At 40.8% G+C, this 14099-nt stretch overlaps 2 protein-coding genes across 8 annotated transcripts in view; one reads left to right on the forward strand and one right to left on the reverse strand.

The window, feature by feature from the left end:
* sash1b (SAM and SH3 domain containing 1b) overlaps positions 1-7250 on the forward strand; it is a 62155-nt gene extending 54905 nt beyond the window's left edge. For 4 of the 6 annotated variants that reach the window (XM_022216958.2, XM_022216960.2, XM_051949623.1 and 1 more), the window contains 8 exons: positions 515-589; positions 683-826; positions 930-1062; positions 1304-1473; positions 1557-1763; positions 2427-2577; positions 3671-3802; positions 5529-7250. In XM_022216958.2, coding sequence (XP_022072650.2) covers positions 515-589; positions 683-826; positions 930-1062; positions 1304-1473; positions 1557-1763; positions 2427-2577; positions 3671-3802; positions 5529-6358 — 1842 coding nt within the window. In that variant the 3' untranslated portion in view covers positions 6359-7250. Of the gene's footprint in view, positions 1-514; positions 590-682; positions 827-929; positions 1063-1303; positions 1474-1556; positions 1764-2426; positions 2578-3670; positions 4871-5528 lie in introns of those variants that run through there. The other 2 variants (XM_022216959.2, XM_022216961.2) reach the window with 2 other exon arrangements.
* On the reverse strand, positions 6837-14006 carry ddo (D-aspartate oxidase). 2 transcript variants are annotated; one of them, XM_022216969.2, is made up of 5 exons: positions 13719-14006; positions 9640-9856; positions 9370-9478; positions 9100-9276; positions 6837-8347 (listed from the first exon to the last, which is right to left on the reverse strand). In XM_022216969.2, exons 2-5 carry the CDS (start codon positions 9809-9811, stop codon positions 7789-7791), a joined length of 1017 nt encoding a protein of 338 aa, XP_022072661.2. In that variant the 5' UTR covers positions 9812-9856; positions 13719-14006; the 3' UTR covers positions 6837-7788. The 2 variants fall into 2 exon arrangements, with proteins under 2 accessions (XP_022072661.2, XP_022072659.2); XM_022216967.2 differs by having other exon boundaries at positions 9640-9859.
* Positions 14007-14099: the final 93 nt, after the last annotated feature.

Raw genomic sequence — 14099 nt, forward strand, 5'->3', positions numbered from 1 at the left:
AATTCTGTTTACCCATGGCCACGTGAAGTCTTTAATGCCTAAAAAGGTCCAGCTTGTCACTGAAGATTCAGTTATCAGACAAACAGACCCTGATTCTGCACAACATTCTGTCATATTTTTATTTTATTTTAATGTTCTCCTCGCTGCCCGACTTTTTGTTTGCATAAATCCCCAGCTGATGCTGTATCGATTCCAAACTAAACTGATACCGATCAGCATTCTGCAGCACCTGTACTGAAGACTGTTTAACGTCGTCGTAGTCCTAGCTGATTTTAGATTTAGCAATAAGTGACTGCTTCACTAACTAATGGAGAGAATCATGTACTTTTTCTATAATACAGTCAATCACCTGTTAACGTCCACCTGATCTGTCCAATGTTGCAACAAAACTTCAACTTAATCTGTTGGGCTGAAATTGTACCTGCGACTGGAGCTCAAGCTTCAGTTCCTCCAGTGGTGTCTAGAATAAGTCTCTAAAAACTCATCTGCTTCCATGTTACCGTTTTTCCCACAGAGAGCTTGTAGCTTTGGGGGATTTGACCTGACCAGCCGCTCAGGGCACGCCGTCATCTCTGACAATGATAACACTGTATGTAACTACTACTTTACCTGAACTCAGTCAGTTGAATTATGGTGTTTAACCTTGTTTACTTATGTGCTTTTCTTGTTCTTCTCTGCGTAGAGCAAAGATGGAGAAGGTGGAGTGAGAGACGGTGTCAAGTCTCCACAGATGTCCCGTATTTCGCTGGGCAAAAAAGTCAAGTCTGTGAGAGAGACGATGAGAAAACACATATCCAAGAGATACCACAGTTCTCTCTCTGAACAGGTATGTTTTAGAAGCATCTATCTGTGTTACCATTGTAGATTGTGCATTTAAGTGATGTTGTGAAATCTTTATAATAACATTATTTTTTCCTATCGTGTCTTAGTCAAGCCCAGACCGTATATCCAGCTGCCCTCACTCGCCTCAGACAGACTCTGACTCTTTGGAAAAACCCAAACTGAAGCCCGGAGGCTCTGTGGAAAGCCTGAGGAGCTCCCTCAGCGGACAAAGTTCCATGAGTACGTCTTTGTGTTTATAGGTCTGGCTGTATGTGCAAATAATCCTCAGTGTTTGTTTTAATTTGTCCTTGGAACGCCAGATGTGTGGTGTTTATCGTAGAGGTGTTTGGAGGACTTTGAATCGCCTTTGAGGCAGTCTAAACGTTCTGGTCTTGCGGCATTCATCTATATGGAAAACCGCTGAAAGTTCAAAAACACATTAAAAATGATGTGACTTATTCTTCTTTTGTTATTTGTGCAGGTGGTCAGACGGTGGGCACCACTGACTCGTCCAACAGCAACAGAGAGAGTGTGAAGTCAGAGGATGGAGAGGAGGATGAGCTGCCTTACCGCGGACCCTTCTGTGGACGAGCTCTGGTTCATACCGACTTCACCCCGAGTCCCTACGACACCGACTCCCTCAAACTGAAGGTACACCACATTAAAGCACACACCACACACCGCACAGAGATGAGCTGAAAGTTTTAAGGCGGCTCGCTGGTGTCGCTTTGCAGAGCGGCGACGTCATCGACATCATCAGCAAGCCTCCGATGGGAACGTGGATGGGGATGCTCAACGGCAAAGTCGGCACCTTCAAGTTCATTTATGTGGATGTTCTGAACGAAGAGGAAGTGAAGCCCAAGAAGACACGCAGGAGGAGGAAGGCCCGGCAGCCCAAACCCACCTCTGTGGAGGAACTGCTCGATCGCATCAACCTCAAAGTAATGATCTCGTAGCATAATGACAGTCACACACAGGCAGTGGGACGTGATGTGGCACACGCACAGGAATTAATTTGACAGTTGTAAACAAAAACAGTTGTGGGATTTTCAGTGAACCCAGAGATACGAGTCTTAGATGAAAGGAACACTAGTGGGGATGGGTTTTAGCTCTATCAAAAGAAACAGTTTGACATTTTTGGGACATGCAGATATTCACTCTCTTGGTGGGAGGATATACATCATTTAAACCACTCTTTCTATCTGTCTACTAAGTATACAGCTAGAACCAAGACACAAAGAATACCTGCAGCTCTGGTGCTCACTACGTGGTTCACTAATTCATGTCTGTCTTAAATTCATTTGAAAAGCAAAGTGTTGAAAATGAAAAATTGTGATTTTGTGGTCAAATTTTCCTGACTGGATGAAATAACTCCACTACTTGTTGTTTTGTATGTTATTTTCTACGCATCAAACCAACAAGATAAAACATGTTTGTGAGCTTTACTTTACTTCCCACCAAGAAAGCAAATAAGTGCATCCAAAACCCAAACTTGCTGAACACTGAATTTTTTCATCTGCTGATACACACATACAAGGCGTTTGGCTCCTTCCACATGTTTTTATTGATCTGTTTGTGCATCGTCCATCCTCTCCTCACAACAGGAGCATCTCCCCACCTTCCTCTTCAACGGCTACGAGGATCTGGACACGTTTAAGTTGCTCGAGGAGGAGGACCTGGACGAGCTGAACATCAGAGACCCTCAGCACAGAGCCGTGCTGCTGACCGCTGTGGAGCTGCTGCAGGAGTATGACGGTAGGTCAAATACAAACCAAACATGCAGAGTCGCAACTGCCAAACGTAAGATGAGAATATTTCAGGGTTTGCACAAAGCTTAATGCTCAATTAGCAACTCCGCAAATGCTTTATATGTCTGTAATATGTATATATGTGACGGTCCAGTTGCCAACATGTTCTCATTTATTTTAAGTCCCTCCTTTGACAATCTATCATTTCTCTGCTTGTGACTGCTGTGCATCGGGTTTGTCTAATTACAGAGTTTCACACATAGACTGTATGTAAAAAAATAGATGTAGCGACTGTGATGTCACCCGTTGATTTTTGGACGCTCATCTTAAAACCGCAAGTTTGGAATTTGAATTGGTCTTTCAAAACGGGATGCAATGAGAACTGGATGACACAACACAAGATTATATGGTAGCAGTTTTTCAACTACTACGGAGCTTTGCCCTAAAACATACCCTGCTTTATTGTTTATTTTCTGCTCTAAATGGAACCACTGTTTATAAAATGAACATGATGCTGTATTGGAGAAGGCTTAAAACTGGCAATTGGGGCAATAAACTGATGAGGAAAATGTATACTGAGGCAACGGGTGAAGTGAGAATTTTCTCATAGGCTTGTACACAATCAGACTTAATTATGCAACTGAAGGAGTCGCCCTCTGCTGGCTGTTAGAAAAAATGCAAGTTTAAGTTTAATAATCTCGTGTTAAACTGAAACAGAGAGTCTACACCACCATTTATCAGGTACTTATGATGCAGTCCTGAGATCCCTCTCCAAGCAGTTTCACAACCACTCACACCTTGAGCCAGTCTTAGTTTGTTAACTGGCCATGAGCCATGTGATTTAGGAGTCATAATAAATACGTGGGACTAACAGCCATTGAGTTAGAACCCAGAAAGCTTCTTCGATATGAGATTAAATTTCTACAGTACCAAAAATGATGAAACTACAGAGGCCGTTAGGTTTGAGGCACTTCTGCATCATTTTTCATACCCGTAGGTTGCATCCATCTTTTACAAACAGTTTATGGTTTTACAATAGTTTTTCTTGCGATCATAAGATGTGACTGTCTGCCCCCTGTTGGTGGTTTCATGCCTTACAGGGAGCAGCGACCCAGAGCGAAACAGTCCGTCTGGAGGCTCGCAGGAGAAGCTGCTGCTGGACAGGCGTGGCCTCTTAGGAGATTCCCCCCGAGACTCGGGCTGCTACGAGAGCAACGAGAACCTGGAGAATGGTAATGACAGCCTGACTCGCCTGTGAACACTGTCCTCTTCCTCAGCCCTCCTCTGCCTCATCCTGCTCTAGAAAGACTCTCGCCGTCTCCAGTCCTTCTCGATGCTCAAGCATTCCAAGCCACCAAACTCAGCTCTCATGCTCTCCTGGAAAGACTCTGTCACATTTACTTCCTGGCGCTCTATTTTTCCAGTCATCCTTTCCTCTGTTTCTGCATCACTGGAACTGTTTTGCTTTTGTCTGTTCAGTGCTTTTGAGAGTTGACATTACTTGCCTTTCTTTACAAGAATTAAGTTCTCGACATAACACTCAAAGTGGAGCAACGCTAACACAAGATTTTTACATTATCACAGGACTAGAAAGTGAACTCACTTCATAATAAACTGACTTTTCTTCACACCGTCGAACTATTTCTATGTGGAGCAGCTTGTAGGTCTACTCACAAATAGATCTGCAGTTGTGTGGTGGTTTTTTGCTGAAAGTGGTGACTGTTGAACCGATGTGTGATACGAGTGTTTAGACAAACTAGGTTTAATTAGAAAACTTTCTCAGTAATGGCAGTACATATTTACTGTGAGTGCTTGCTTTATTCGTAGCTATATTATGGTTACCGTGGTTATCTGGTTTGGCTTCAGTCTGCAAAGTGTTTCTGTTAATGAGGGCTCTGAATGTCACAAAGGTCGCGTGGTTGAACAACAGTGTCCACTCAGCCACGCTTGTATAGGATTTCTCTTAAGATTCTGCTGTTTGTGTGTATATTTTTTTAGTCCGGTTAAATATGATGTTGCACAATATTTTATCATGTGCCTGAAAGCTGCAGAGCTTAGAAGAATTTAAATATTTACTTAAGCTTATAATTATAATTGTTGAAATATGGCATTTTGTATAAATGTAAATGCACTAAAATGCCGAAGGCTTAAGACAACTTTAAAAATTTGTAACAAGGTCAAAGTTAAACCCACTTCTGAGTGAAGTGTGGCAGGTTTAGGGTCTGAAATCTCAGCGTTTTCTGAGGTGTGCTTCTGTCATGGTTGAGCGTGAGGAATAAATTGCTCCATGCTTTACCACACTTGACTGCTTCCTTCTTTTGCTTTTATTCATCGTTCATTTCAGCGCACATTCAGGTTTTTGTGCTCAGCCCGTCTCCTCTCGGACACCTTTTTTTTTACAGTAGCCACTTTATTTTTTCCCATTTCATGTTGTTTTAACCCTCGTGTTGTCCTGCGGGTCAAAATTGATATGAAATATATATTTTCACAGTGAAACTTCTGATGTCCACATTTTTGGGAAACCTGTGAAGATTTTTTGGTGGAAAAAAAGAAATGTTAAAAATGTTTAAGAACATTCACAAAAAAATCAACCAAAATCCAGTGAATTTCACTGGATTTTGGTTGGTTTTTATGTGAATGTTCTTAAAGAAAATATTAGAAGCTTTACTGATATATATGTAATCACTTTAAATATTTTTAGGATTTTTGGAAGATTTTTACAAGAATTTTCTTGCCAAACTTGGGGGATTTTTTTAAAAACAAAACTTTTAAGGGAAACGTTTAGGGAATTATTGAAATTTTCTTCCTGAAGGTTGTTCTTTGCTGAATTCTTGGATTTTTTTCAGACAGGGAAACAATATTTTTTGGTGCCAGTAAATGAGGACAACAGGAGGGTTAAGAAAAATAAATGTCTCAGCTCACTGCATGATCTGCACACACTTCACTTGTTTATTTCAGGAAGGGACAAAAAGACACCTTCAGCCATGAGCAGGTCCTCATCTGGTTTCGAGTCCAGCCACCTCCCGTCCCCAGAGTTCCCCGTCTTCCCAGTCTCCTTGACCTCCACCTGCCCCAGTAAGACTTCACTCCAGAGTAAACCCAAGTACCTGCCATGTGTCCTACTGTCACATAGACCCCCTAAGAACAGCTTAAGACTATTAAGCTCGGCAAAAGGTCATATTCCCAGGAGTCAAAGCTGTGTGGAGCTAAGAAGAAGCACAGCACCGAGTCTGATGCGACGCTGCTCCTCTCTGAAGGCCCTCTTCCTCCAAACGAGCAAACTCCTCAACCCTAAAGACTGGAAACAAAGCCTGAAGACTGAGGAGAGTGCACAGCACATGGAAAATCCTCAAAAGCTGAAATTTACTGCCATGTCTCCACCATCCCAGACACCCTGCAAAGCTGTGTGCAGCACGTCAAATACAGACAAAAGCAAAGTGTTTGAAACGGCGCCGAGCACAAACCTGGAGCCGCCACCCACAGTCCAGGCAGAAAGGTCTGATCACCACGTAGCGACACCTTCCTCACCAAACCCACACCGAGAGCTCTCACAAACAGAAAGTACCCACAGGCACCACTGCACGGATCACATCTCTTCAGAGGACAAGAAGAGTCGCTCAGTTTCAGCCGCCGCTGAAGCCCGCCGGCTGAAAATGAAAAGGAATACAAAGAAATCCATCAACTCAGTAAATCTGGAGCCTCACGTGGAAGAAAGACTCCAGTTACAGAGTCACGATCTGAAACTGGAGCCGGTTTCTGTCAGGGTGGCGGCTTCAGACGTAAACTGAGGTGTCACTTTACAGCTGATGTTTGAAATACTGTTTTTTTTTTTTTTTCCCTTTCAAATAACCGATTATTTCTCAAAATGTAGCAATGGGTTGGACAGACTGTGGTGTTACATAAATGTTTCTATTACAGACGGAGCAACAGTTTTAAATCATGTTTATGTACTGACCTTTTTACTGACACCTTAGTTCCTGTTTCAGAGTTCTACATGGCTGAATCAATGCTGTACATTAGCATTTCTCTGCAGTGGATCCTTTCATCAAAACAAAACCTCCATTAATAAATTACTCATTGCTGGATTCACTTTCAGAGCTTTTAAGTTTAAGATGGAATTTGCTCTGCTGTTGCCATTGCTAATATGTCCTCACCTTAGGGGGCCTTTAATTAAATTAACTGTATATAAACATGTACAGACTCTCCATTACTAAAAACAGGTCGATCCACAGACGAACATGTGTAAATAAGACAGTAAAGGATGGCTAAATTGAATTTGGCTGCTTTAATTTCAGCGTATTGTGTGTAATATGCTGTGTGTTGCTGGGACAGAGTCATGTTTAATGTTATTAGTAACATCTGTGTCAAAATAAATGATGATTAGCAGGTATCTAGCTTTTCTAATAATAGAATTCATGTTTCCAGAAAAAAGTATTGACATGCATTTGAAGTAGCAACAGAAAAATCACTGAAAAGTATACTAGTGTATTTGATAAACAGTGAGAAGTGTTGACAAAGTCCACTAATTGTTCTTATTACATTTAACAATGAGGTTTTTATTTCACAGCAGCTTCACAGGATTAAATTCATAAAATTTCTTTACAGTAATTAGTTTTTTTCCTGTTTGTTAATTTTATTAATAAATCTTCTTTTACATATACATTGTAAAAATCCGTAAAAGGCTGTTAATCTCTGTTCTTGTCTCGTCTATGAACTTATTTTCATAAGTTCAGAGTACCTAAGAGTAAAAGTTATTAGTAATTAAAAAGGCAGTGTTTTTGTGTTAATAAAATGAAGAGTTCATTTGCAAAAACAGATAACTCCGTTTTGATAAATTTCCAGAAAACTTTTTTATTGTTTACTTGAGATAATATCAATCAAACTGAAGTTGAGTGGATTTGACTCAGTAGAAAAATACATGACAAAAGAGAGAAAATAAATTATTAGTGTTATTATCTTAAGTAAACAATAAAAAGAGTTTTCTGAAAATGTATGAAACGGAGTTAGCTGTTTTTGCAAATGAACTCTTCAAATATTCACCACTTTAAATTAGTATTTTGTCATATTTTCTTTATAAACACCGTTAACTGTTAAATCTACAACAAAAAATCTTCTGTGCATTTTATCAAGTTGCTTTGTTGATATGTTGTCTATCTGTGTGTTGTGACTTTAATTCAAGCGTTATTGGCCCTGATTGCTAGCATGAATTAGAAGTGCTTCACAGTTTAGCTTGAAGTGGCATTTCATGAAGACATTGCCTGACCAGCCCCAGAGCGTCCCGGGCGGTCCCCCAGGCGAACGAGACTCCCCAGCCTGAGTGGCCATAGTTGTGGACTACAGGCACCTGGCGGCCCCTCAGCTCCACCAGCTCCTTGTCCACCCTCGGGCTCCTCCTGCCGGGCCTCAGACCGACCGGCTCGTGTAGAACTTTAGCCTTCCTCAGCGACGGCTCCAGTTTCCTGCAGCGCTCCAGGATGCTTTTCGAATCTCCTTGGTCCAACTGCAGCCTCGAGTCGCCCACCTGCTTCGTCCCGCCTACAGTGACGCTGTGGATGCCGGGGTAGATGTAGGACATCCCATCTCCGTCCCTGATGAAGTGCTTCAGCCAGGGGGCCTCCATTTTGAAGACCTGGCCTCTGATTGGGTGCACTTGGTTGTCACCCACCAGTGTTCTGGAGCCCAGACCAGTGCAGTTAACAATGATGTCAAAGTTGTTGCTTAATTCTTGGAGACTGTTGACTTTCCTCTGCTCCACTCGGCCTCCAGCTTTCCTGAACCTTTGGAGAAACGGTATGACAAAAGTTTATGTTGGTATAACTCAGCGTATCTAAAAAAAATTACCTGTACATATTAAGAGATGATTTGTAATTTAAAACTTTAAGAACAATAATTATACAGTTATGAAAGAGAACTCAATATACAATGTCTATAAAAAGTATTCACCCCTTTTGGAGGAGTCATAGGTGTCTTGGTGGCCTCTGTCACTAATCTCTTTCTTGCACTGTCAGTTTTTGAGGAAGGACTGATCTAGGCAGTTTTCCACATATTCCATATTCCTTCCATTTCTTAATATCAGATTTAACTTTAGTGCAAGGGATATTCAGTGACTTAGAAATGTTCTTGTATACATACCAACTTAGGCTTTCTAATAACACCTTCAGAGTTGCTTCAAGTGGTACTTTGTCTTCATGGTATCCTTATAGACCGTCCAGATACAGGTTGTCTTTATCTACCATCACTTGAGATAAATTCACTGCACTCAGATGATCTACATTTTGCTAACTGACTTCTTGTAAACAACTGGCTACACTTTACACTTTACAACAGATGAATAGTTATTTTACATTTTGTGTGTAAATTAACTAACATTGCTTTCAAGAAATCTGTTTTCATTTTGACATAAAAGAGTCTCTCTTTGTAAATTTTTGTCTAAAAAGCCAAATCACCATGATTCAATCTTGAAAAGCAACAAAAGAGTAAAACTTCCAGAGAGGGTGAATGCTTTTTATAGGCACCTTAGAGGACAAACCTCTTCTCGAGCCACGGCAGGTAGATGGAGCACTCGCATTTTAGGGTAGTGAACACCTGTCCAAACTTGTGATTTGGAAAACGTTTCAGTTCAAGATCAGTCATGTTCCGAAAGCCAATCACAATGTCTGACCAGAAGGGCTTCATCTCAGCTGGAACCTCTTTGAAAATCTGGCAGCTGGGAAAAAAAATCAAAAAGAAAGATTTGAACAGTAACTCTGGCTGCGTATTCACCTTTTCCTTTATAGCTCGATCATAGAACAGTTGTTACCCAGAGGTCAGCAGTACTCCAGCCTCTGGTGCGTGTTCAGATTGAGCAATGTCCAAGAGGTGATCAAAGCCGTCCTTGAACCAGCGTCTTTGTCTTTCCAAGGGGATATCTGATTGAGAAATCCAGTGAAATCAATCATTTCAAGGATGCAAAGCAAATTAGTGCTACATATTGTGCGATGTATTTGTATGCACTGCATCTTTTGTTAAAACTGCACAACAATCTGAGATGTAACACCGTTTATTTTCTGAGAGAGACGTTGCTTCATACCTGGAAACACCTCAGCGAGCACCATCCCAGCGGCTACATCACTGGTGGTGTCCGGGCTGAACTTCTCAGCCAGCAGAGTAACGGAGCAGATGGGAAGAGCCTCAACGATGCAGACGGCCGTGGAGAATCCAACCACGCCAGCCCCAACCACTGCAACCCTGACGGTTTTCATCCTGCGTCTCAAACCGGACGTAAACTGGAGTCGAATGCTTCTCGGCTGCTGAAAGACAACCTTTGTTATGACTGCTCCTCAGAGTTAATCCACAACTAGTAACCTTACATGATGCCTACCGCACAGTCCGAGAACCATAAAGCCCCACCTCGGTCAGAAGACTTGTCTTTGCGGTAATATGTAACGGTCGCTGGAAACTAGCCCTTACTTAGTGTCATATCAAAGTCAAGCATTTACAGTCTACTTACTGCGTCTCGTACACACAAGAGCACCCAGTTGCAGTGATGGCGCACAAACCAACAGCAATGTCTTCTACAACTACAACACTAAATATGCAGCAGAATATCCCTTTAATTAATACCCATCATCTTATTAAATTATTTTTCTGAATGCATAATGTATAAGGATGCATTTTTTTGCAGTAGTTAGCCTTTTATCTACTTCATGAACTGTGCAGTACATTGTATTTTGTAAATGAATAACCTGTATATTGTAAAATTTTAATCTGCACTGACTATGAATAACTTTCGCTGTAAATGAAACACAGTTGTGCAATAAGGGCAATATTCATCTACTGGAGAATAAATATTTGAAACGAATACAGAATGCTTGAGAGCCTTGCTGCATTATGTGTCCGTTATATTTTGAAATGACACCTGTTTCCAGAATTTTGTGTTTTCTTTTACATACATAAAGACATTGCTAGCCTCGGGGTTTGTCCGGCCTTTCCACAATGTCTAGCTTTTCTTGGAAAGTCCACCTTGAAAATGTTTTTCTAAGTATATCTGCGACCAAATCAATATCTGGGCCATTCTAGAATTGGACGACATTTTACATCTCACCTATCAGATTTCAGATAATCCATGTACCTGTTTTGGAAGGCCAGAAATATGCCAGACAGACCAGAGAGTCTAAGAAGAGCTTCTCTTCTGAGAAGCTGAAGAACCGGTCATAAGCAAACGCCAAATTGGCGAATCTGGTGGCTTCACTGGGGGGCGGCAAATGCTGGCTGTCAAAATCACGCCATACGCTGTCAGTGAGATGCTTCTGATGAAAGTGAGAGCTGTCAAAGGTAATCATCTTCTGTCTAATCATTCTATGTCTGAACAAAAGAACTCCAAACTAATGTATTAATAACAAGAAGACATGATGAACGTTTTTAAGCTTAGCTGACGAACCCCGCTTTAAGATCTCAAGAACCTCGAATACCTTCTACTGTAGGTTACCTAAAAACAAATAAGTCTGGAGTTCATCCCCCTGATGACCAAATTGAATCTAAAATAAAACAGTTAAAATGGAATTTAAATGGGGGTTTTTTTGGTAATATTTTTTCATTGACGTCTTCTGTAATTGTGTGATTTTTTTATTTTTTTTTTAAATCAACATATTTTAAATAGAATTATGCATGGAATGTGTGTCCCAGGAAAACCCTGTTAGAAAAACATGTTTAGCTGGTATAAGAAGAAAATGAATTGCATGAAATGCTGGAATTAACATCACCAAACAGTTTTCTAAAAGAAGGGATAGAGCAAAGCTATGTCCTCTTTATTTATTTTTTACATTTTCATAACATTTTCAGCCTTGATTGAATCTCTCACTCTGCCTCATGCAATCCTGTTATACATATTATCAGGATAAGACAAATTCTTTTCACTTTTTTCCATCAGTTAGTTTGGTATCTTGGTCAGCAGTAACAGCTGGCTAAATATCTAGCTTCTACTGCTGAGAAAAAGCTAACATGACCTGTTCAGTGTGGTGCAGTTTAAAGCCAAGAGCAAGACACAGATAAAGGTAGTAAGAGAAATGCTCTTTGTCGACGACTGTGCTCTAGTTGCACACAGTGCGAAAGATGTACAATCTTTAGTGGAGAAATTTGCGAGAAGAGCTAGCCTCAAAATTAACATCAAGAAGACAGAGTGCCTTTATCAAGCACCAGAGTTCCAGCTATCAACATCCCTACCAGAAGAGATCAGCATTGGTACAGAGCTACTAGTCAAGTGCAAGACTTTCAAGTATCTAAGCTGGAGGATGAACTCTCTCTCAGAATGGGAAGAGTGAGCGTTGTGTTTGGAAACTCAAGGGAGAGACTGTGGAACAATGGACGTGTCTATCCATGTGAAATGCAAAGTGTACAGAGCAACAGTACTGGCTGCTCTATTGTACGCTGCTGAAACTTGGACTGTTTACAGATAATAAAAGTCCACACATACATGACGAGAAACCTTCGAGCCATAATGAACATCTCATGGAGAGACAAGATAACCAACATAGAAGTGTTGAAATGAGTTGGTCTACCATCAGCGGAGGACATACTAATACAGATGAACCCGAGACGGCTTGGACATGTTGAGAGGATGGACCACCAGTGTCTCCCTCGGCAGTTTCTCTACTCAGTTATGCGAGGGCAAACACAATCGGGGTAGATCAAAGTTCACATTTAAAGACACTGAATATAAACAGGAGTTCCTGGCAGCGGAAGGCTAAGGACAGAACTGTGAAGGAATCTGGTCAGACCCAAATGAAACAGTCACTGTCGCCACGACAAACTATTACTGTGATCAGAGTAGGGTGAGCAAAAATCAAATAAAACATGGAATAAATTTTGTACCATTGATGTGTAAGCTAAGCCAATTAAGCCTTTGATAGATTATTACCTATTATTGATGAAAATGTAGCAGAAAATTGTTAAAGAAAAGTTTTATTTTTCAAACATTTTGAAGCCCAAATTGTAGAAAAGACCCAGAATTATACTTTTATCTGTGATATGACCAGGCGTAAACTAACCGTGACGTCACCCGTTGGTTTCAACACAGAGAAAATGAAGCCCGGATTTTGCTACTTCCTGGTCGCCGTTTTGGATTTTTTGGAGCCAGTGACGTAAAAAGCCTCATCAAACAGGCTGGACCAGAGAGCAACTAGGGGCAGGATTGGCTGAGGACTCTCTTATCCCGCCCACATTTTACCGCAGAGGCTTCTGTTGCTGTCTATCAAGTATAGCCACGCCCCCTGGCTCCGCCAATTTTAACGATTTATTTAAAATTCAGTATTGATTTATTTTAAGATCGGCCACCTGATCTCCCATTTTGACCATGAAAACTAACGGGAAAAAAATCCTGAACTGTAGAACATCAGTCTATCAAATTTTATTTTTTCCAAAAATGAATTGGGGTCTATGGAGAAAAAGCTTTTTGGAGCCAGCCCTAGCGGACGGCGTGATATTGCAAGTTTTTGACACTTCCGGGTGGGCTTCAATTGTGGAGCCAGATGCTACGTCCACTATATATACAGTCTATGGATTTGACTGCAAACATACACTAATAGAGGCACCACAGTCCAGAATGATGTGAAAAGACTAATGGGAAAATATTAAAACGTAAATCAGTGATTCTGATGGAGTGTAGGCCCATCAGAGAAGGCCTTGTGGGCCCAAATTGCAACGAAAAAGTTCTTGTGAAAAATGAAATTACTATTATTGATTTACAGGGCAAAGCAGGTGTCACTGCAGTTGGCAGCAAAAAACTGTCAACTCTGGTCTTGCTTAGTTGATGTCAAACATTTTTGTCACAAACACACTTTTTTTTACCCCATAATTCTAGCAGTAAAATCCTCAAAAATAAGACTTAATTCCACACTGCTCACCTGCACTCAATGTGATTAAAAAACGGATCTAAAGACATAGTGGTAAGCCATTATTATACCTAAGGCACAATGTCAAACATTTTCTATTAATTACTGCTGTGAAATAACTTGAAAGTGGTGCAATTATGAGGTTAAAATGAGCGTACAGTAACTGTGACCATAACAGGGACAGTACATAACACACATAACACATAAAACACATTTTTATAAAGGTTTCCTGCTAACAGTGTGATATAATAAATCGGTCATAGTAAATCCCTTCACCTACCTGCAATAAAAACCGTTATTTCCTCCATTCAGCGCACAGAAGACGGTCACCCATACATGTTTATTTTCGGCAGTGTAGCAGGGACGTGCAGGTCCTAAAGAAAGTCCTCTTATGAAATAAAACACTTATTTAAAAGTCTAGACCACGGTGGATCTAAAAAAAAAGGTTTTAAAAATGAAACGTTTGCTTAAAAAATTCTCTCTGAGTTTTTCCTAAATATTTTAAAGAAATATCCAAACATACAGCAACCATCATTTAACGCCGGCTTCGTCCAGTAGCAGGTTTACTGATGATCTACAAACGATGAGTCAATCCGCAGAGCAGCGTTAGGTCCATTCACTGTATGTGTAGATCAGCTGTGCGAGAATCTCGTCGAAAAAC

This window comes from Acanthochromis polyacanthus, chromosome 1, assembly GCF_021347895.1.
Source record: "Acanthochromis polyacanthus isolate Apoly-LR-REF ecotype Palm Island chromosome 1, KAUST_Apoly_ChrSc, whole genome shotgun sequence".
Lineage (NCBI taxonomy): Eukaryota > Metazoa > Chordata > Actinopteri > Pomacentridae > Acanthochromis > Acanthochromis polyacanthus.